This window comes from Battus philenor, unplaced genomic scaffold (genome assembly GCF_028537555.1).
Source record: "Battus philenor isolate CCGP_79_NKW_IND1 unplaced genomic scaffold, ilBatPhil1.0.hap1 SCAF_28, whole genome shotgun sequence".
In the NCBI taxonomy this organism is placed as follows: domain Eukaryota; kingdom Metazoa; phylum Arthropoda; class Insecta; order Lepidoptera; family Papilionidae; genus Battus; species Battus philenor.
In genome coordinates, this window is record NW_027181691.1 from 6,455,739 (window position 1) to 6,481,235 (window position 25,497).

The window sequence follows — 25,497 nt, forward strand, 5'->3', positions numbered from 1 at the left end:
CGATCACAAGTCTCAGTCCTCTACCACAGGGCTACTGCTGCTTATGACTGCTATAATATATATAGTTAAATAATTTTTATATAACATTTACACACCCGTATATTTATTATCTGCAACACCTTGATTTGACAAATAAGGAATGCCTACATGGTATAAAGTCTGCCATTACACAATTTATAAAAATAGAAATACATAAATAAATATACATATACGAATAATACATAAAGAAATAAATGAAAGAAGAAAGGAAGTGCAAGAAAAATCTTACAAACGAAGAATGACTGGTTATTGAAGTGTAAAAGGAATGAATAAAAACAATGTGAAGAACGAACGAGGATGTAGAAAAAAATAAAACAAAAACTGAAAAACTTATGTCACCCGAATTTGTAACGCCCCTGCTTCACACAAGGCAGGGGTAATGTGGGGCATCCAAGTAAATAAAATATAGTTATACGATCAACTTACTGGGTAATCATAGTGTAAATTTATCTCGTAAGTACAGTCGTCTTGTCGTTTTAAATAAAAAATCTGTAATTTTACGAACTAATTTATAAGACAGATACACAGATGACTGTTAAGTCGTTAGAAGACGTTGCATGCAGGCCGTTCCGAACCGGTCCTATTGAAACTCTTTGGTGGCCTATGTCCAGCTGTGGTTGCCCTACGGCTGATATGACGATAATAATAACGATGAAGATACTAGATTACCTAGAAGGAGTGTGCCGACAGGAAGTCACGACACCCCGTGATTGGAACACAACAACATAAAATTTTAATTGCCCTTTGAATGTTATATTTTTGAAAATGAAACAAAAAGTTTTTGTAACAATACTTATATTTTTAATTACATGTATTAAATTTTAATGAGTAGCATTTGTTACAAGTATCCTGGAATCAATTTGCGCACGCATCATGTAATAATTTTTGGAAAAATGTTCATCGTTTTCATTATCAGCTACGTATATTTGAGCTTCATTAGGAGATGATTTTTCTTGTAACTCATTTTTAGCTGGCCTGAAAGAAATCATCATTATTATTAATTAATTAATTATATTATATAAATTACATTGAGCAGTGGTAGCCCAACGTAAGGATTGCAACTTGTGATCGTATGTGGCCGGTTCGATGCCCGGGATATAATTCACAATTTGTACATTCCTTTTATAGGATTGCCACTACTTATAAACAAGTTTCCAAAGTATGGGCAATAGCGTCCTTTGTGTACCATAATACCTCACTGAAACCACCAAACCGCCTGCTAAAAGTGGTGATTATGGTATTCCCCCCATAAATATCTCATTGGGAGGTCTATGCCTAGCAGTGAGCGTCCACGGTCGTTTGACGATATGTATCATATTTAATTTTATAAAAGGTCTATTGGTAAATGTCAAAAGAAAAGGTTTTAAAGCCAATGAGATATAATTTTATATAATTTTATTTTACGCAAATATTAACAGAAAGAAACTTCCAATTATCTGATAATTATTTTTTTTCGTTAATCTCATATTATTTATTTATCATTGTCTCCTGTATTCCATGTAATTTTTTTTTTGTGTAATGTATTCAATCATAGCCTAATTTGCATACATTTAATTATATTTACTAAAAACGTTATTACTTATTATATAATCAACTGTTAAGAAAAAGGACTAGTTCAGAATATTATATTGACAAGAACATTACCCGTCGGGATGGTCGCGCCATGAAAGAACCTTCTCTTCGTGAGTCACTCCGGAACGAAATTGGCGTCTGCATTTTTGACTGACAACAAAAAAATTACTTTACAAGAGTAATAATTAGTCTTACGAGTCAAGTTTTTTAATAAATTAAAGGGAACGGTCCGATAAAGATAACAGAAAACAGAATTCTTACTACGTAAAAAAATATTAATAGCTAAACGTTTTTCTATGCAAATAACTTAGGCGACTCCACCAGTACACTTACTTTTTCAAGCCGAAATTGATAAAAATTAAGTTAATTCGTCAATAACAGGTTATATATACTGTCTCGCGCTTACTCCTACAGCTACTCTAAATGCTTGCCTGGCAAGGAATTGACACTATCAAAAATGTCTGGCTAATGAGGAAACATCTAACTATTATCCATGATTTATATATAAAAATCAACTTCTTTACTATAACATAATTAGAATTATAATTACATAAAAATTAAGATTTCTGATAAGGGTTGCCACGATGTCAAGTGTCTGGCAATACATCAGGTGATTTTTAATAACAAGGTAATATAAAAAAATACTTCATTGTTTAATGAATTTAGATCCGTATAAAAATTTAGTACCATTTATGTGAAAAGCTACAGTTACCCAAATTTCATAATGGTTCATCATTTTGGAAAATGTTGCGAGCAGTCGAAGAAATAACGAAGGCCTGGGCTTCACGGAATGTTTGCTTACTACAAGTGCTAACTGTCCAACATTTGAAATAAACAAAACAAAAAAAAACGCGATAGGATATACTTCAACAAAAGCAATCGTTTATTATAAAAAATTACAGTGAATATATAATTAATTATAACTAATCTTGCAGTGCACGAAGAATAAAATATATTTTGGGAGGTCCGGTACCTTATTACCCGCGCAGTAGCCTTTTATTACTCTTTATATATTTTGATTTTTGTTTACATGTCTTTATAAAATCATATAAGATGCACTTATTTTTAAGAATTTACCAAAAAAAAATATCGTGTTATAAAACATCTGTATAAGACTCATATATTTGAGAATTTAAAGTTGTTAATATAAGCTGGTAAATGATTCATTTCAAATCAATAACTTACTCAACTTCCTTGTAAATGGCACACGACACGAATTGTCTGTTTTTGAAAACGCTTGTATACAAAAAAGGTCCATAGCATTTATTTGTCCTCTCTTTAACGAGGCAAGCGGAAATAACGCCGATCACGATGGCGTTGATTCCAGTTCCATATATCATTGGTCCACCATGGTCATTCTAGAAGTCAAACGTAATTTGTGGGAAAATACAAGAATAATTCGTATGATATAGAATAGGTAGGATCAACCTACGGCTAGCTCTAAATGCTCTAAATGCACCCGAGCTCCCTTTTTACTTTTGTATTTTCAAATTTAAAAAAAAGTTAACCGTGAAATTCAAACAGCGATTAGTGTTAACTTAACAAAAACAAACACTCTGTTATGATAAAATAAATGTGTTTAATTTTTTATGTTTTATTCAATACATTTACTTCGTACTTTTATTTATATTTTGTCAATATGCCATAATTTGTGCAACATTTTTAATTCCTTTTTTGCGTATTTTTAAATATTTACTGACGAAAAATAATATATTTTCAAAAATAGCCTGGATTATCAAAGAGCTAGGCCACCTCTATGTAGACAGTAAGGAAAAGGACTTTTCTTTTTGGAATATTCTTGATAGAGAAATTTATGTGCGTCAAAACTCTCCAGAAGACTGAAGGAAACTTTTCTAATTCGTAAGAACAACAATACATGTTCCCGGTGTTTTAAGTGTTTTTCAGCACCCATGGTCCGAAGCCTACCCGAAGGTTTGACGTTTAAACGTCCATATATCCTATTTACATCAAAGTAGCGTTGAATTTTTTAATTAGCGTAGTTGATCCGATTAACACGAAATAATCTCGCGGTACTTTGCGGTGTTATTTTTGGTTTAGTTTTAATTATAGGTTTCTAAGTCCGAAGCCTTAGGGTTCTGGAATGGAGACCACAGATAGGCAAACGCAGCATAGGACGTCCACGGACAAGGTGGACAAACGACCTGGTTAAGGTAGTCCAGAAAAGGCTGCATCCAGGCCACTTCCAACCAATACTTTTGGGGATCTACGAAGGAGGTCTAGGTCCAGAAGTGGATACACTTTGGTTGTAATGATGATAATGATGAAGTTTACGGAAGAACTCAGCTTTCCACAAGGTGTAAATTGGTATGGTTTTTTTTTTATTTTAATAGCTTGGCGAATAATCAAGAGTTATCCTACTCTACTAACAAGTTATAAATGGTTAATCGAGAATTATTTATTTCCCTTTTTAAGGCTAAGAAAAAATATACGTATAATTTAAACCTAACTATGCAAATACATGTTAACATCATGGGTTAAATGTGATTTCCTAATATAAAAAGGGTCAAATATTTATATTTGAAAAACACGTAACTCTTTTTCTGAATATATTTTAAAGTCAAACACACCTCACAAAAGCCACCATCAGTTGGTGTTGTCCCATAATTTTTTCTTTGCACTGATCCGTTATTTTTTGTTTCGTTGTGATAAGCCGAATGCATTAAAAGATTAGTTGGAATTCTCTCCGACCTTAACTCGCCGTTTTCTCTTCGGAAATCTTCGTCAGAGTAAGATATATCTTCGCAGTCTACATATTTTTCCTGAAATTAATACGATATTTTGAATAATAGTGTAAAATTCAAAATGTAAAACGTGCATTGAGCAGTTATTAATCACTATGATTTCGTCGACGGTGCAAAATATACAATCCTAATTAATATTTCCAACAGCGGGCGGGCTACATTGAGCGTTGAACACATGCCCACTGAGGCCTCTAAGGTTGTGGAGTTGAGATCACGAACCAGCGTGCACAGGGCAAGATGTCTACCCATTAAACACAGGATGTAGACCGCTTCTAATTGATCCTATTGGACGGGACGTCATACGCTGCACTTACCGTATCGTGGAGTTCAGAACATGAAGGCCATATGTTCTCTACTCTGTGTGGCCTGCCTTTTGTCACTTTAACTTACTTTGAGCTATATCAATTACCTTCGTTCGTCTAAGAATCTTCCCATTCTTCATTCGATATTGTGAAGTAATCGCGATCCTATCCGTGGCTCATTGAGCGACTACGTGCTTGCCAATGGGTCCCGAAGACATCATCGGTAACTCATATTGATTCTAGACTTTCGTCTATGACACTAAGAACTAAAAAAAATTTTCGTCTCCAAACTCACGTTACAAATCTCTGACATGGTTTGGCCTATATCTTTCGTGCAGATCATGTAGTTTTCGATGATATTACGGTATCGCGAACCCCATCTCCGCTTACATCTCGCTTTAGATATAATCTCAACCTGAGTTTCTAGAAGATTCTGCTGGTTTAAATTTCTACGGTTCACCCACTGTTGGTAAGAATAATAAATGCTTATATTAATCATGACGAACATTAAATTATCTTAAACATTATCGCACTTAGTAACCGTTATACAAGTAATACGTAATCAGATGTAATGAGATATTGTATAAAATTATTACAGTAACAACATATCCCTATATTTCTTTCAAACAAGGGATGTTTTTTGTTATAAATTCTGAATAACTTCATGCCTTGATTACAGGGCAATTAATTTTTAAGAAGGAAGTAGAGCATAGGATCCTGATCAGTTATAAGTTATACACTGTACCCATGATGAATATAATATATCCAAAAGCATTGAAACGTACTGATGGGCCATCAAGTATCATCAATCTCGACTTCGGTTTTCAAATGTCAAAACATCTTTATTCATTGCAATTTTTAATATTCACAAGAGTAAAACTACTTGATACAAGGTCCATAACATTTAGACCACTTTCCGATATATATTATTATTTTATAATAACATTTATGACCGGTGGCCTAGCAATAACAATCAAACATGGTTAATAGAATATTCAATTTCATAATCCTGTATGAAAGCTGTGTCATTATATAAAAATAAAAATGCGTAGAATTGAACTTGTCTCGAAAATAATGTAAAACAGAATATGAAAATTATTTATCGGTGATATAGGATCTTATTTACGTCGTAATTCTGTGAATTGTGATGGCCCTAATAGATGGCGTTAATAGATTCCTTGCACTAAAAAAGGGGCATCGAGTGGCTGAATGACACTGTAAAAGCCAGAAAGGTTAACAGCGCCCAATAACAATCAAATATAGCCAGAGTTTGACATGTATTGTACGACAATATTCCTCGGTAACAAAAAGAAATTACCCAGTATTCGATGTGCAAAAGACAATATTGCCGTGAAAAAAGTAGAACAATTTATGATTAAAAGCATAAAGAAAATTAGTTACATCGTTATATTTAGTGGTAGTCCCCCAGCCTGCTATTTGGACAATGGAACCAGGATTTTCCAACGCTTGACTTTGATTGTTGAAGCTTATTGGTTTTGGTATAAATTCGCAACCGCGGACACGTCTTGTAAAGTCGAAGCCTTCTTCCACTTTCACCACGGCTATGTCGTTGTTCATCCATCTAATGTTGTCATTCTCGTGACCATCGAAAACGTAATCTGTGTAATTAATAGAAATATAAATAATAGAAATATAATTTACAGAAATATAATTAATAGGAGTATAATTAATAAAATAGTGTGAGCCTATTTCTAATCATTCTACGTAAAGTAATAGCTGATATTTCAGCTGTTACATTATTTTTTCTTTATTTCTTTACTTATAGTAGCACAAATGACTGCAGGTACAGATAGAAAAAATTGTGGTATGTAGTGTTACGCAATAATTATCTCCGCCTATCTTATTAAAACGAATATATTCATTAAAGATTTAGAATACAAAGTATAGCTTATGATTTAGTATTGAATGCTGAGTTAAGACTAACTTATCGCTACTATTTCAGTTCTTTATAAACGGTTTATTCCGTATATATATCCGCCTGTAAACCAGGCATATTATAACAAAGCAATTAAGAAATTAGAAATTATAAATGTCAAGTCTTGTTCGAGACGTGGAAGTCATAAACATGTCATAAGTTATTTATGATAAACAGAACATAAAATGTTTATACAAAAGAAACTTATTATAATGAAAAAGTCCAATTTGGAATAACAAAACTGAAATGTAAATGATTATATACTGACTTAAGGATACGTATATGGCAAAATTTTATGCTATTTTTATGTTATATAACAGTAGTGATCCGTATTTTGAAAATTCTTTCCAAATACACTGTTTATTCTTTATGAAAAAATCATTATTTAAAGTGTGTACCGTACTATACATTGACTCATAGCAAAATATATCTAAGATAATGCGTATTTATTTGTGTATGTTTGTATATATGTAAGTTTTGTACTGTTAACTGCCAATTATTTATACTTCTTCCTTTTATGGAAAAGGAAGAAGTATAAATAATATCACACAAGGCTACAGACAAATATAGTATGGACTATATTTGTCTGTAGCCTTGTGTGATAAGAACTCCCATTATACTCTTTTGTTTATTGTTATGAAACTATTTAAATGTATCCTAACGTGCACAATAAAGAATATCAAATGATAGAAAGTAATTGTTTTTTAACCGACGACTTAGAAGTGTGACTTTGGTATGTTGTGGATTTCCGTTACTGTATAATCATATATACTTCGTAGACTTTGGTACTAAAGTAATTGTAAACAAGATTTAAATGTCAAACTTGATACATTTAAAACAAGCTTAATTGCTATTACTACAAACCTTTAAGCAAATTAACTGAGAATGTGACAAAATTGTCAACCGTTTCTATTTTTCTGAATAATCAGAGCAGTTTGGTCTGAATCGTACTCTTAATGCGTCAATGCAATTGCTTTAGAAAAACATACCAGAAAAGGATCTTAAAGGATCTAAATTTTCCTAACGGTCTCAACAAATAAAATGAAACTCACTTTTCGGTACACATTTCCAAATGGCTTTCTTTGCCCCGTTCTTAATACACTCATTATTGTACTTATCGTCTTCTTCTGAAAACCTTGAACAGCAAAGAAGTACTCTAATAAATAGTAGTTAGTGATCGGCAGAAATCAATAAAATCATTAATATAAAAAATATCGAAATGGCTACTAAGAATGTATATATATATAAAACAGAGATCTGAAAATTACTGGGTCAACATTAATTGTTCAGGAGTTGTCGGAACGCTGCTACCGTGATAAAATTCAAATTCAAATTCAAAAATAATGCTTCATTTTAATTTTTCTTAGATATGAACATAAGTCAGAACAAAAACGACATCAAAATTACCTATATATATAAATATATATTATTAGGTCCCAATCCACAATGTCTAATCTAACGCCATATTACTTTTTCTAACAATTTTTGTGGCTAATAATTTGCTGGTGTTATACTGCTACCGAAACTGTTGTACCGCGCCGTAGATATGCGCGCGAGGAGACGGGGTATACTAAACGTTCCGTCGGTTCGCTGTCAACACACACGCGGTAGCGCTGCTCATACTCTTTTTTCCTCGGCCCCCACTTCGCCGCGCTCTCCTTACGCGAGTTACAATGGTTTCGGTTCTACGCTAAATTTAGATATAGATTAAATGTACCTGTAAGTCCCGGAAACTACATAAAAATGCAACACGTCTTGAATACACGCAGCAGATGTTAATATATACTCCTCGTGAATTATCACGCCTCCGCATAACCAACTTCTATAATTTTGCAGCATCTTATTATTGCGGGATGCCTTCAGATAAACCTAAAATTATACATTGATCTGCAGACATTGGGAAGCAAGTTCTAAGTCTAGAATTAAGTTAACATTTTATTCTAACTCTAAAGACGACCAGATTTTACAGCTTTAAATTAAATAAAGAGAATTTTATTCCCCTAATCACAAACTTACAATATTTGGCGATCTTTCGGGGAGGCTTAAGCTTTGCAGTGTGTGAATGAATAAAACTCACGAAATTGTCTGAATTTCAAATTGTCATTCACTGACATTTTTAAGAATATTTATAAATTTATATATATATTTTTATAATGTTAATGGATGTAAAAGTTTATTCGACGTTAGTTCCTGTAATTTACTTTTATGTGTTTTTTTTTATTCATACCATGTACGGTCTACCGTCAATTACATTACGGCCTTGAATTATTCTTCGTGTATCATTTAATACGTTTTGCACATGTTCTGGTAATTTCGTTGCAAACTCTGCAGTTTCCACACCTAAAACAGATTCAAACATATTTATTGAATGTTATTTTAACATCGAATCAAGAATTAGGTGATGGAGAAGAGTTGAAATGGCAGTAGACAAGTCACATAGCGTGCAGGACAAATTGGTCGCTGGGACCTCAAAGTTCTGGAGTGGAGTCTAGGGTCCGGCAAGCGCAGCATAGGATACAAAGTGGACAGACCTTGATGAGGTCGTCTAAAGACTGGATGCTTCAAATTCTTTAGAAAAGTTGCACAATACGCAATAGACAGGAACAAAACATAGGTGGATAAAACTATTGGATTGTAAAGTTATTAAAATAGATTTATTGGTATTAAAAAAACATTTGTAAAATAAATCCGTGATAAATTAATTTAATTATTTTCTCGTGTACATCTATATGTACACAAGAAAATAATTAAACCAATTAAAACTGTGATACTGTAATAGAAATGGATAACTAAGTGTTTGAGGATGTACGAAAGGAATGGAATGATTGAGAAAGGAAGATGGAATTGTAGAATGCTAGAAGAAGGAAAAAAGATATTGTGTACTATGGAAGACGAGAACGAAAATAAAAATTCTAGTGAAAATAAATTATTAAGAAATGCGAAACCCTGTACCCAATTAAATAGGGGGTGGAAGGAGACGTCCCCAATAGCGGAGGCCATAAAAAAAAGACTGGATGTAGGCTGGTACTATTGGAAGTTATTAGGAATATATCCAGCAGTAAACGACTTACGGCTGAAATAATAATTTAATATATAAGAAACGCCAATAGATAACGTGTTTCTTCTAACTTATGGCTTATGTATACTTATAACTTATATATCTTATTATTATATGTATTGATATATATACATATACATATATATATATACATATACATATATATATATATATATATGTATATATATATATATATATATGTAATAATATAATTTAAAATAAACAGAAATACCTAATAGTAAATATAGCGGAATAAAAATAAATTCTATCATTTTCTTGTTCAGATAATATTTTTACTAACACTGAATATAAAGTCTTGCTGCTTGATTATTAATTTTACGCTATGGACCCGACTGAACACGTGACAATTGTTTTGATATGTACACACTTATGTGTATTTTTCCTACATGAAATATGTCAATCACCCATTATTTAGAATGAAATACGACCCGAGTATTTAATTTCATAAAAATGACTTTAAAACCTCTCCTAGATATAATAAGTATTTTTCACAATGCAATAACATTTTTATCAACAACGGTCTTGTAGTATAACCTTTAATAGTAGACTAAAAAAGAAATGCGCATGTCTGATTTTAATACTAATTCAGTTTTCAATCGATATTATTCTTCAACATATGAGAGCAATCGTAATTGTGACTTGACTACATATGATCGTATGGCAAACTTACATTGTTAGGCTTTTATTTTTGAATGTTGTGGTTTGTTATGTTTTGAAAGTTATACATAATCTATTATTTTGATTTTACAATCATCACGTCATTATTTTATTAAAACAATAATGATCTACGTAATTTTTATCAAGTATGTTAAATTTATTTAAACACTGAAAGATAATCTTGTAAAATTTATGCAAAGGAAAAGGCAATATTCAATAAAATAATGTGTATTTTTAAGAAAAATATAATTAATGTGGCGATGGGCGGGGCACGTAGCGTGCTTTAAAGGTATAATGTGGATACTGCTGACAATAAAATGAAAGGGTCCAATTGGCCAAAGAAAATTTGTTCGTCCATAAAAAAGATGGAAAGATGATAATAGAAAATCGCAGGAAGGGACTGGAACTATTTTGACACCTTTTTCGATCTAGATTAAAGGAAACGAAATTATTATCAGTACTGTAATATATAACAAGTTATATTAACGATACTAAACATTACTATAGATGTATTTTTTAATGATTTAAGAATAAATGCCCTATTTTTTATATTCAACCTTGAATAAAAATTCGTTATTTCTTTATAACACTTCAATATAACATAACATAAAATATAAGTATTTATGACAAAATAAAATCATCAAAAGTGGGTACATAACAGTTTTATAAAATCTAAATTATTGACTCTAGAAATGTTCAGTAAAACGGTAAGACAGTAAAATGGCTGGATTTAATAACAACGTTCTGTGAAAAATTTTGCGAAACGCATTTTGTGATCCGAATTTCAGCTAAATTCTCGTTTTTCTTTTTATATGTATGCTGCATATTAAGCTAAATAAATACACATCGACAGAACAACATTTCACTATTTTATTAACCCGCCCCCTCGCTTGATTTAAATCCGTTCGCATTGAATGTTTTTAAAGGAAGGGCTAAGAATACTTAACTACCTCCACTACACTATGTAATAACAAAGAATGCGCCATTTGATAATGGACTTACTGGATAACTTTATCTTCTGCAAACCAAGGATTGTTGCCGCCAATATTGTAAAAAGTAGATATTTTTATTTAATTCAGGTCGTCCGGAGACACAACATGCAGGTCGCTTCCAATCGACCTATTAGAAATCAATGAGGGAGGCCTGTGTTTAACAGTGGATGACATAATAAAAAATCAAGAATAAATTATTAATTTTTAAGCAATATATTACATATATTTATTTATATTTTATGTTCCGATACGTTTTACATAGATGTTTCAGTATAATTTATGAGCAGCTTCTGTGGTTTCGTTGTTAGTATGAGTGCTTTTTGTATTATTATCCTCAGCCCGACGCATTTGAGATAATTCATTTTTGCTAGGCCTGTTGAGCAGAAGACAATTATATATTATGAGATATACAAAGTTATTATATTAAAAATAGCAAATTAATGCAAGCAAAGTATATCTGTGTGTGATATTTGAAAAACAATGACATTAACGATCTTACCCGTCAGGGTGATTGACCCAGCTAATTTCTTCTTCAACTTTTCCTTCGCTTGCTTTGAATTGTTTACAATTGACTCTAAAACAAAAGATTTATAAAGAGAAAGTTAAAAAAAAGACTTTTTTTCACTATTTTTGAAGTAATTATTTATAACGACATTCAAAATTGAATACGACTCATAGTTATTTAAACTGAAACGAGAAAATTTTTCTTTTTTGCCTTATATGAATTACTTGCAAATTATTTACTAATCTGTATGTTTGTGGTAAGTAGTTTTGTGAATAGGCCAGCAGGGGCTTTGTAGATATCTCATACTGCGAAGATATTGTGTTTAAACAAACCTAAAGTCTTTACTAAAAAATGGAAACGCCTTATCTGTCTCGCCTTATTTATAAATAAAAAAGCTAATAAACTAACTCAATATTTGGGTTAATTCTTTTGATTTATTTAATCTGAAAGATGTAATAGTATCAGATAAAAATAACTTTTACACTTTTAGCTCTATTACTTTACATTTTTGTTGGCAACGGAGATCTTTAATCACACATTAACGGTATATTAAAATATTTATTTTACTCTATGTTTACTTCAGGTAATTTTTTAATAACGTATATCGTTATTTTAATTTTTTAATATACGTATATACGTTTATTATCATGTAGGAAATGATTTACAGCCAACTGTCCATTGGTGTAATCGCCAACAGGAACCAAAGGTCAACAACGAAAATTTCGATGTAGTCTGTTTTATAAAAAAGTGTAAAAATGACGATTATTTGTAGAAAGAACTAAAGGAGATGAGTGAGTTCAACACATGGAGAAAAATTGCTATGATTTGAGACTACTAGAGGAGAAACTGTAAATAAAGCCTAGATTCTCAAACTCTTGTAAAACCTTCAGAAGAAAGAGTCCACATATGTCTTCATCTTAGTAATATTAATACTATTATATTATGGCACAACACGCAACTTGAGAAGAATACGCCACTGTTTTTTAAAGGCTCTTTATGTGTCTTTCTAATAAATATCAAAGCAGTTTTATACTCTGTATATCTCGTCATTTATTTCGAGTTGATAGCTCCGGAAACACAACTTACCTAATAAAAAATTAAATCCTTGTACAAAGAAATCAAATGATATTACAAAATAAAAGTTTTTCATCGTGAATTTTACACATGTGCAGTCGATTAAATAAATCAAATTGGCTACTCAATTTCATGGCAATGTAACATTGTGATTACATTGAATTTCTATAAATTCGTATGATTTTATTGGAAGTAAGAAAAGTTCTAGCAGCAAATGTGCTAATAAGACAAAAGGAAAGCTACAGCTTGAAATAATATACGAATGTGCATAGCTTGCAAGCAATTCTCCACCAAGCATATAATTATATTGTATTATTAGTTTGACTATATTCCTCTTGACTCTTATAGTGAAACTATTTCTTATGAATTATATCATGCAGATAATTCTTCAATAATTTTTATTCTAGGAGAAATAGCTTCTTGGGAGATTCTAACACCTCAGCAATTCAAGTGGCAACTCCCTGTCCATGCTTTATTCTTTTCCTACAGGACTATAACTGCTGCGCCAGTGGCATTTGCAGTTTCCGCTGATTAGAGCAGGCAGGGTGTAAATGAGGTGTAGCCTGAACATCGTTTGTAGGCGGAGTAAACTCGAGGGCCCCCTCGGGAGCCGCAGCTCGAGCCACTACTATTTATATCCACCAACAAGACTCTTTAATATTCAACAATTATAATATAATTAATTTTTAACATTATTTTACAAATTATGTATTTCTTCTTCTTCTTTTAGTCAATGGACACCCACTGCTAGACATAGACCTGCTCCCAAAGATCGTCACCATGACCGGTCCTGCGCTGCTCGTATCCATTCCCATGGCTCAGTTTCATTCAGAGAGCAACGGAAAGGACTATGCTCTGAGTTTCTCTGCGAGATCAAAATAGAAATAAGGAGATCCGCAAAAGAACAAAGAACACCGACGTAGCTTATAGAATTGCTCATCTGAACAGGCGGTGGGCAGAGCACATCACTCGTGCAACCGTTGGTCGTAGTTCATGAGTGGTGACCACGAGCAGGTAGACGCGGCGTAGGTAGGCCCCCACTAGGGGGACCGACGACATAGTTAAGATCACGGGAAGTCGCTGGATTGTATATTTACTGTATAATAATTGATTTTTAATAACCAAGCGATTTTACTACACGATCACTCAGATATAGTATCTACAAAAATCAGTTGATTACTTTTTAAGAGTAAATAAAAAATCACACGATCGTAAATGGTTTTTAATTATAATATATTAATATAATCTGTCACTAGGGTTTTTTCTTGGTAGTCTTTTTACTCTTGTGCTTTTTATCAGATTTAGCTGGGCTGTAAAGAACAAAAGAAATTAAATTTCATTTTGAATATCGATAAACATACTTTCATAAATGCAATGATTTACCATATACCATCTATAAGTAACAAAGGTTTTTATAACTTTAGGAAAGCCAATTTTTTTTTACCTTAAAAAAACTTATTAACTGTATGCACTACTACACAAAATAAGTTCTGGTGTTTTAACTGTAAGGGTTTGCATACCATAATAATAGGTCATTTATTTTCAGATAAAAAGTCTCACCCGTCGGGATGCCCAACCCATTTGAAAGTCGTCTCGTTCATACGTGTGTGTGAAGATCTGAACAGCAGCCTACGGCACGCCGGTCTACATGTAATAAAAAATAACACTGTATAACAATAAATATTCTTTTATTTATTTCACTTAAATTTGATTACTATAGAAAATTTTATTACTAGTATTTTCTTATAAAACATTCTAATATAACAACGATACATATGATAAAAATAAATAAATTAACAACACTGCTTTCGGACGCCCCTGGTATCGTACTTCATTTGTTTTACTTTATTAATATCGTAAGTTCCCATTTCGAAAATAAATAATATATCGGTCCGTGTCGAGGTTTCTAATGAAGCCCAAGAACTACAAAGAAGTAAATCCTTCAGCGTGATGAAGCTTTAAATGCCAACGAGCAAATTGATGTCTATTACAAAAAAAATCATGTAAAGGCCTTATTTAGTTTGCACATCTAATTTAGCTCAGATATTATAAGGAATTTATATGCTCTCGAAATAGGAGCAAGAAGTATAACAGTGAAATTTCTATACAGCGTTCTGAAGAACTATTAAAAGCAAATATCAGCTCATTTTTGAAACAGGCTTCCTAATAAGCATTAGATTTAAGATAGGTGAAGGTGAACGGAACACGTTCCAAAGCTTGCTTACGTCGGCCCCTGCTGTAGATTCCCCTATACAAGGCTCGCTTATGGATACTAGAATACTGGTTCTAATGCGACTCAAACTTCTCCACTATCGGGCACTATTTTTTTATTAATGCATTGATTAAATATAACTTACGACGTGTCCTTATCAATGGCACAGGTAATCAGCAACCGGTTCCTGTATACGCTGGTGAAAAGGAACGGTCCGTAGCACTTCCTTGTCACGTCTGTCGTGAGGCAAGCGGAGATGATGCCCACTACGACCGCACCAGCGCCGTGTCCCACGACGAGTGGTCCGCCGTGATCGTTCTTTGTAGCACGATGGTTTTTACATAAAAAAGTATATGTTACTGTACATATTTGCGATCAATTTGCTTACGTCAAGAATAGAAAAGGCAATTTATATTTTGAAGTATAACGGCTAGTAGCGGTAACTATCTTTACATTTACCAACAATAGTGAATTGTGAACAAATATTATTGAACCACTTGTTAAAATTAGTCCACAACATTTACCTGTTATTACCTTTAGCACCATGTATTAAACACTGGATCCGAGCGAAAACGTAAAATAAAACATTATGGAAGAAATAGAAAATATAAAATACAACCCATTTAACACTATCAGACTTGTCGCAATCATCCAATTCCGGCGTTGCTTGTACTTAAGACATACACTTACTAGAGTTAATTTATTTTATATCAATTTAATAATGCTTTAATAAAGAATTAACTTTTGATTAGGTTATTTCTTTATTGTCATCGACAAAAACATTAAATTGAATGAGATACAGGAGGCAGGAATAAATTTGACAAAAAAAAATACAAATAATCAGATCATTTAAAGTTAATTAGCTCAAAGGGCGTGGCTAATCTTAGTAACAACAAAGAGTCACTATTTTCTTAACACGAACACTATGTTAATATTATACATTATTAATCTAATACGAACGCTGTTTTGCGCGTAATTCTTATTTGAAGATCAAAAAGCCTAGATAATGCTTACTTAACTTTTAAGAAGTCATACCTCACAGAATCCTCCGGAAACAATTTGATATCTTCGCGAGTTGGCAGAATGAGCCGCGTTGTGAACTTCCATTTCTTCGCTCACCTGCGACCTGCGCACACCAAAGTTCTCCTCGGTGTCGATCAGCTCCTTGCATTTCACTTTGTCCTGTTACATTTGGTAACTTAATTGTATTCGCCCATACATGTATACGTCACGAGTGTTTTTAAACCTGCTTTTTCCCTTTAGTATTATCATTCTTATTATTTTCTATACTACTAGTCGGTCCCTCTGGCGCTCATTGACACGCTACAGTTGCTCAACGACAAAGAGAGAGCAATGCTCGAGATTTGTATACGAATAAAGTTAAGTGGCTTAGGCAAGCGAAATGGCAAGTTGAAATGGCATTTGGCAGGCCACATAGCGCGTAGAATAAATAGCGGCTGGGATTTTAACATTCTATAGTGGTGGCTTCGGTGGACCAGAGACCGGCAAGTGCAGTTTAACAAGATCGTCGGTAGACTCTAGACGCAAGCTGCTTCCAATCGGTCCTATTGGAAATCTTTTTGGTTGTAGGTGTCGAGTAGTAGACGTCTTATAGCTGAAAAGATGAATCGGTTGTCTTCTCTTCATCCAATGCCCTATACAACAATGCATACATAATATATGTTTATCTGGAAATATGTCCCTAAATATACAGCTGCATATAATCGACCTGAGCTCGTAAGTGTTATTGTGAGACAATTAGCATCCGGCATTAGATTTTGCACCTCGAGCAGTAAGACTTATGCCAAAGATCCACTGGATTCGGTTTTATAGAGCATTCTCTCTATCCCATAGTGTTCTGACAGCTTGGTGGACACATAGAATAAAAATATCTGAAAGTGCCAAACCAACTGCCGGCAATTATATTTAAGATAGACGTACGTTGCAAACTTCGCTGAGGCCACCGCCGTTAATAGAATCCTTCGCGCAGATCATGGACTTGTCGATAATGTGGTGGTATCGCTCTGGCCAGTGTTTCTTGCAGTGTTGAATGGAAAGTAACACGGCTGTAGTCTCTAGAAGCACCGGCGAATTGACCGTTTCCCTTCCGAGCGCCTATTGAGAATGTATAGTATATAGAATATCAACAAGAGTGTCACAATTAGAAAAAGGTATTAAAATTCAATGAATAATTTAATAAGTAATTTATATTTACACTACAAAAATTATTTAAATTTACTTAACACGTTCACTGCGGGCCCAATTTTGAAGAACTTTCAGCTGGTGCGGCTGAAGTCGAATCAGCCCCAAGCTGAACTTCCTAGTAGTGCGGTTGAGGCCTTTTCTGCCTCATGTTTCAATCATTTTTTTTACAATATTGAGTCAATGCTTCGCAGACATAAAGAAAGCTATATTTGTCTTTGTCATACCTCATACGGTTGAGTGTAAACAGCCGCCGCACTAGAGAGAAAACACGAGTTTTACGCGCCGCACCAGTGCAAAGTCTACCATGAGGCTGAATCGACCTCAAGCCGCAGTGAACGTGTTAAGCAAACCATATGTATAGTCAAAGAAAAATTATAGATAGTCTACATTAAAAATAGCAGCAGGTAAATCAAAAATTTTCACTTAAAGAAAGTGGTACATTCTTAAAACATTACAAATTAGTTATATAGATATTTTTAGGTCTAAGATTTATAATAACAGAGAAGAATTCTAATAATAAATATATTAATTTTATCAAAATTAAATTTTTATAACATTAAAATTTTGTATTATTTAAACCAATGTATAGATCAAACATTAAAAATACATTATTAAAGAAATACAGTATATATAAATACCACTATTCAAGTCAAAGGAAGAATGCATTATTAAGTCTCGGATCACGTTCCAAGAAAGTCTTAATCTATGCATTAGGTTAAGCGGGTGGCTGCTTTTAAAGAAAGGCATTGCTGCGATAATTCGAGTTTACGCGGAGAACATTAAATGATATCGGATTTCTCACGAATTAAGCTTTTGTGCGAATCCTCAATCCATCTAAATGAAACGAAAACGAAGCATGCGAACTATGAAAGCTTATTATGTAAAGGAATTGTGAAACGATTTTTCTTACTCGCTTTGCTTATTATTTTTAAAAATATTTATTTTTAAATATAGTGTAGCATATATTAATTTATAGAAAATGAGCTAAACATTCATCTCTTTAAAGCTTTATAGCTATAACCAATCATTCTGTATAATGCTTCGATTTTAAAACACAAATTACTTCATCTTCGTAAATAAACATTCTAATCAACTTTTGAGAATTACCGTCAACAGGTAATTGGCTATTGGTTTAAAAGTTGGTAGGTAAAACGGAAAGGTAAAATAAGAGAAGAAACAAAAAGGTAGTAATTGAAAATGCACACCTTAATGGGGTCACCGAAGCTTTCTTGCGAACCCCAGCCCGCTAGTGTTCCAACAGTACCAGGTGCCTCCAAGGCCATACTTCTATTGTTGAAATTGATCTTCTTCGGCACGAAATCGCAGCCAATCACTCTCCGCTCGAAGTTAAAATCATCTTCAACCTTCACGACCGCGATGTCATTCGCCATCCAAAGAATGTTTTCAAACTGGTGGCCATCGAATTCATAGTCTGTCGTGGAATGTCCTTCATTATTTCCAAAAGCATTCCTTATGTAAACCAAACAGACATGCAACGAAGTATTGAAGAACAAGCTCGATTAAATGTGTCATATGAGACGCTAGCTGTCCTCCACCCGTTTCGTGAACTTAATGAACGCCCCTTCAAGCCCTCTTACGGGTGGAATGTTAGTTCTTAGTTGATCTCTAGTTTTTTTTTTGTATTAATTCTAATTTGTATCGCTAATGTTTTTTTTACAATATTTATCTTTCGCTTTAACTAAACGCAGACAGTTAGGAGAAGGTTGCCGCTTATTTGATACGGATCTTTCTTCTCCCAGCTGCGAGGCACGACAGCGTTAAATGCCTTGAGATTTAGGACAATGTGCCGGGCCAACTCACCAAAAGATTCTGCTGTAGATTTTTTCTTGAGAAGGTCCGGTAAGCTGAACGGAGGTATATTAAGGTTTTCACATAAGGTCACGTGGTTACGTCTTTTGGATGCGAATCAGGAGCAGCGAAAAGAGAGAAGAGAAGAGAGAAAGAGAAAGTTAGCAAAAAGATTATTTCAAGTCTTGAAGACATTGGTGGAAAAGTTTTATATGTACATTACACACTAAATACATTTTATACGTACTCAGACATACAGATTATGTTGGAAGGAATTGTAATTACTGTGATTTTCGTCATTGACATGGATGAAGCAGGTTCTTTTATATGATCATAATTGTAACAGAAAAGAAACGTTTGATTTCGTTCGATGGAAGATCCTTTCATAAAATAATTTCTTTTGAGGGTCAACAAATGATATAAATAATATAAAAAAGTATAAGGTAAGCTCAGTAATTACTTTTTAATACATTTAAGAAGATTTTTAAACAAAAGTTAGAAAATAATACAATTTTAGTGTGAAGTATTTTAAGTAATAATAAAGCTCCGAAATTAAATAAAAAACTATACCACTGTTTTAAAAATGTTGTAAAAGTGACCACAAAAACCCGTCTAAGTTTGATAAGGGCTCTAAGATCAGAGCGATTTTTTTCACTTTTACCCATGTTATTTTTGTGACGCATTTTCACCCTTTCTGTCTCTCTCATACTTCCCTCTTTAATCCATCATATTTTCTATCATTCTCATAGCATTCACCCACATTACATTTACGCATCGCCTCCCATCCCTCGCCACATTTCTTGTTACACGGTTTTGTTACGCTAAGTTACATTACTTGTTACCTTATAACAAAATTGCAAAAAAGTGTAGCGGCTCTCTTCCTCCTCCAAAAGGGAAGCGATACTGCCGCATGCAATGCTCATTGCGCCTTTGTAACCATCGTAGTTTTAAGTTGAAAAATGCTATTACAATACAGCTCAATTTCATACTAGTTTAGACAGGCATCTCCACATGACATACACAAATGGTCACTGTATATGTTAGTATGTGAATAATAACATCAATAAAGGTACGTAATGAATTCGAAAAATCCATTTTCGACGACCAAACATTTGTGGTGACATAAACTACTGTATGCTTGTATCGTGACTGATATTTATTAATTTACAATTTTTCTGTTTCATCATTATCATCATTTCACCTATCACATCTAGACATCCACTGCTGCATATATACCTCCTCCATAGTTTCCATTAGGTCTGGTTAAAAGTGGCCTGCGTCCAGTGACTTTCAAAGTCTTTAACAGGATTGTTTATCGTCTGTCTGTGTTTGTGGCGTACGTCCTATGTCACGCTTGCCGGCCCGTGAACTGCACTCCAGAACCTAAAAGTCAAAGACTTGGAAACCCATAATTAAATCTCAAACTAAGCACTGCATGTTTTCAAGGTATCGATTATTCCGCGTAGATCCGATCGACTAGGTGCAATAATTACTCGTAACAAATTCGAAGGTGTTTATGACCTTGCCCTACTTTAAACCCACCCGTCACCATGGATGCTTTAAAGCATTTGTAACTTCGGAGACGTTAAAATAAATATCTTAATTTTTTTGGTTTCTTAGTATTATATTATAGAATAACATGCTACTTTGGTGGATAACAAAATAAATAAAATATGTGAGCATAAGAGAATACGAGAATATACAGGTAAGTAAAACGAATAACTCTTAAGAGTTTACCTAGAACGAGTTGTGGATTAAATTTAAATAATATAAGAGCGACTCACTGATGGGCACGCATTTCCACACGGCTTTCAACGCACCATTTGTTATGCAGTCGTCTTTCACTCCCGGTGGGATCCATCTGCGTAAACAAGATTCAAAGTCAAAAACTACTTTAACATATATATTATTTATTTATATTTTTATTTGCACGAACGTATGGAGTTAGACTTAATGCCATAGTCTTGTAATGTAAAAAGTTACAACATTGTGATGATGATAATATCATTTTATCAGATAGGCGTGCACTGTTGCACATATGCTCTCCCATAGACTTCCAATTAGATTAATAGGAAGCAGCATGACTACCAAAGTCGCCACCTAGTGAGTGGAGGTCCTTCATAGCGCTTGCTTATTCATCGCTTCAAACCATAAAGTCTGTGACCATCTGTTCTGAGCGCTCTGTGGCCCGCCCATTGCAGCCGAAACTGGCCAATCCGTTGCTCTAAATAATTAAGATAATCCAGTGGTGTTACTATATTCATACATATAAACTATTACCTATGCGTGCCCGACACAACGTAGAAGTGTCCAACATTCTCAATGCACGCAGCTGATGTTAAAATGTAGCTCTCGTGAATGATGACGCCCCCGCATAACCAATTTGCATCTATCCCAATGTTTTTGTCTTCCGGCGACGCCCTTAAATATACCTAAAGCAAAAAACAAAACTTAAAAAAAAAACAAAATCATTATTTCGGTGACAAAGTTCAGTAGTGGAGTATTTTTTTATTTTATCGTGATTTCCAACTGTGTAACAAAATCTTCAGAAATCCCAACGTTCCGTCAGTTCAAGTACAAACTTTCTTTCCGTCACGCTAGTGAATCGAACTACCTACTATTATATACAAAGGCATTGCTGGAGTTTCCTCTGCCACTTCTTTTTCCAGCGTTGGCCAACACTGACCATCCACTCACGAAAATAAATTCGCGCTTAACCCATAGTAATTATATTTTAACAATCAAACGATTTTATAAAGCGGTCAAGCCGATATGTTTATGTTAAACCTATCCGACGATCTAATTTACTTAGATAACAGAGCTCTTATTAACATTTTTGTACCTTTTAAAAAAAATTAAATTCATATTAAAAAAAATTAATTTCCGGCCTGTTTTACAACATCGACGTGTTTGGACCAAATTATTTGTAAGATCTTAATCTTTTTTTATGAAATGTTGATGATTCAATAGTTACGTGAATTTGTTATATTTTTAATGATCATGATTTAGACTGGCAGCAACCATCTTTAATGGTGTTTTTATTGGTTTGTAGCTGAAAGTGTTTTTGAAACTGTACGTTTCCATAGAGCAGAGATAGGTCAGCGGTAGAGGACTGAGACTTACTATCGTAGGTCAATGGTTCGATTCCTGAATACAAACTTATATAATTCACATTTTGTGTATTAATTATTTAGGATTGCCACTGCTAACAAGCAAGTTTCCAGAAAATGGACAGCAGCGTCCTTTACCAAATATATGTATGTACCATAATACTACATTACGATCGCCAACGCGCCTGCCAAGCGTAGCGATTATAATATATCGCCTATAGTTATGTTAGAAGGAGACCTCTGTCTTGCAGTCAGCGTCTAGGTGCTGTAACGAAGACGACGTTGACATTTCCATATATTTGTACAAAGTCCAACGGATGGAACATTACACAATGTCCTTTACCCTTACTATTTCAAAATTAATCGAAATAATAAACGAAACCACCTCTATAACCTTATTTAATATGTCTTAGTTTAATGTATGATTGCTGTTATAAATCAAACAATAAATAAGTAATGTAATAAAAGATTATTACCATAAACGGTTCCGAGTCACCGGCTTCGACGCCTCTGAGAATCCTTCGCGATTTGTTCAGCCCCAGATGCGCTGCGAGTTTCTCTTGCACAGTTACGTTTTCTCCGGTTATAATTTCTAAAGAAAAATATGTACTTATATATTATTCTAAAACCTGTATTGAACACAAAATCTTTAGAATCTATTTATATTGTACTATTTTATTTTAAATTATATCTAGAGATTTGCAAATAATTTTGATTGTCAACAATTATTACATTTAAAAAAGTTAATTTTTCCGTACTCGTAAAAATATTGTTTTTACATGCATATTTACTAGTGGTTTTTTTTTTGTTAAATGTATAAATGATTACGGCTGCAGCGGTTATAAGTGTTAATGAATGATAAATAATAAAAAGCTTACCTAGTTTACCTAAAAAAACACAAACTAATAAAAAAACTACGCTTTTCATGTTGCAAATAATATTTTATTAAACATTCTTGTACGTAACATTGTGTAGCTATACGCATCAGAGCATTTCATGATTGCATGATTTTATTAATTGAAACTACGATTGCTTTCGCTTAAAGATTCCCTTAAATTTCCTTTTAAGCGATGTTTGTACCAAACCAATAAATTTTCATTTATGTAGTAACCCGCATTTATGTTATAAATTCAGGCAAATTATATTTAGTGAATAGTATCGTAATTTTTAATAATTTTTTTAGGTCCTCGTCTAATACGAGTTAAATAAAATTGTAGACAAGACGTTTTGATATATGTATATTTTGATATATGGAATCAGGCTTATAGGTTTTGACTTTACCATTACAACCCACTTGTTAAGCAGGTTTCCATCGTACAAATCTATAATATCAGGAATAACCAGAACCACTGGATTTTACACGATTCAAGCTTCGGCTGAAGAAATACTTAAAAGTAAAATTGTTACAAAGTGCATTAAATTTTAATTTTTCTTCAAAGTGACATCTAGCGTAATTTTTAGTCATAACTAAGATTTGTGTAAATAAATATTATTTCTATTACACACTAGATGTCGCTATCAACATTAATATGCCGTACAAAGTTAATGTTTTATTTTCTACTCAACATTAGATGCCACTAAAATATAACTGAATATTTCAAAAACTTCTTGATTATCTACATAATTGGAATTCGGATTATTTTAAAATATTGAATATTGTAAATAGTGTTAACTGCATGTGTACTATTGCGAAAATACAAAAAAATTCAATATTCACTGGTATACTGGTAATAATTAGAAAAACTTTACAAAACTTAGAAGAATTAGCATTTTAATTATTTTTGCATTTTTTATCATACCTTAGTACCAGACATGCAAGACGTTCACTCAGTGACTAAGGTACATATTATATCGGTCTAATCGTCACAGATATCTTTTTGTGTCTAAAAGTCACATTGTTATACAGGGGTGATGGGTATAAGGTGAGGATATAAGTTTTTAATAGGGTAAATATGTAACTCATTTGTCAGCGAAAAGTTAAAAAGCTTTTACCCTTATTTCCAATCAAGCTATATAATACTATGTTACACTAATAAACATTTTTTTATTGGATTCCGATTGGCTAATATCTTTAACATGAAGTTGGTACTGGTGGTCGTGAAAGGCTTTTACAGCTACTTTGAATTTAGGGCGAAGCGACTACCCAATAACTTCCGGCATTATAAGGTCTGCAGGAACAGACAGTAAACAATAATTAATTTATTATGTAGTAAAATGAATATTGAAAACGGTTTTCCTTACAATATTATGATTAAATTATTTATTATTTCTGAAACCATTGAATTTAGAATAAGGTATGGTGTATATATAATTGACAGCAAATGAGATATATGTTTACTCCTTTAAAACTTTTACACCTGTAACCAAACACACTGTATATATACATTTTTATAATCAATTAATTGACTTCCACAATGATAATTTATTTTGTGAAGTAACTTTTAAAATTAACCATGAATATTTTCAAATACTATGTTTGGAACAGTTGTTTTAATTAATTTTTATTATACGCCGTATGGCATTTACATTGTTAAAGGCTTTATGTATATTTTTATGTGTTATATCATAGAATTCTCTCGGAAAACTATTTAGTGTTAGCTATGTAGTAAATTTGTTACAAATTCATTCACTTCTTTATAATACGAAGATTGATTTCGTCCAATCACGAAGTCATGAATTTTATTTATTTTTAATTGAAAAATTTCCGTGAGAAAGGGGATTGTTGTAGTTAGCTGCTAAATTGATAATCTGGCACAAAATGTAATTCGTTTTAATTAACTTATTATTTGTTTAAAATTACACATAAAATTTCTATAATTCTAGTATGTTTTTGGAATCTGTACTAGTTATACTATGTAACAGCCGTCAGCGTCATACCCTTTGAATAAAAATAAATTATTAAAATAATTTTTCATAAGCGATCATTGATGGCAGAATAAACCAGGTAACAGTGTTAACCACTACCATTGGATAGTTGGATTTGTAATTAAAAAAGCACAATAAATATATTTAAATTTGTTTAATGTAAATAAATACCATGTGCAGCCGATGTTTGGGGCAGAAAGGTTCTCGAAAGGCGTGGGTAAGTGGTAGCACCCCCTCCCCCCACTAGGTGGACCGACGAAATAGTCAAGGTCGCGGGAAGTCACTGAAAACGTACACGGCAAGATCGGTTATCGTTACAACCTTTGGAGGCCTATGCCTTGCAGTGGGCGTCTTTCGGCTGAAAAGAAGAAGAATCTA

At 33.0% G+C, this 25,497-nt stretch overlaps 2 protein-coding genes across 2 annotated transcripts; both read right to left on the reverse strand.

Moving 5' to 3' along the window:
- Nucleotides 1-860: 860 nt before the first annotated feature.
- On the reverse strand, nt 861-12,994 carry LOC137925822 (uncharacterized). Its single transcript, XM_068769282.1, has 11 exons — nt 12,931-12,994; nt 11,839-11,913; nt 8,839-8,951; nt 8,329-8,480; nt 7,664-7,746; nt 6,077-6,294; nt 4,971-5,138; nt 4,200-4,391; nt 2,797-2,969; nt 1,684-1,761; nt 861-1,014 (listed from the first exon to the last, which is right to left on the reverse strand). Exons 1-11 carry the CDS (start codon nt 12,992-12,994, stop codon nt 861-863), a joined length of 1,470 nt encoding a protein of 489 aa, XP_068625383.1.
- Nucleotides 12,995-14,170: 1,176 nt separating this feature from the next.
- Nucleotides 14,171-23,567, reverse strand: LOC137925823 (uncharacterized). Its single transcript, XM_068769283.1, has 9 exons — nt 23,549-23,567; nt 22,731-22,846; nt 21,425-21,576; nt 20,929-21,005; nt 18,541-18,767; nt 17,072-17,245; nt 16,166-16,312; nt 15,276-15,448; nt 14,171-14,228 (listed from the first exon to the last, which is right to left on the reverse strand). The coding sequence occupies exons 1-9, from the start codon at nt 23,565-23,567 to the stop codon at nt 14,171-14,173; spliced, it is 1,143 nt and encodes a 380-aa protein (XP_068625384.1).
- Between the last annotated feature and the right edge of the window lie 1,930 nt (nt 23,568-25,497).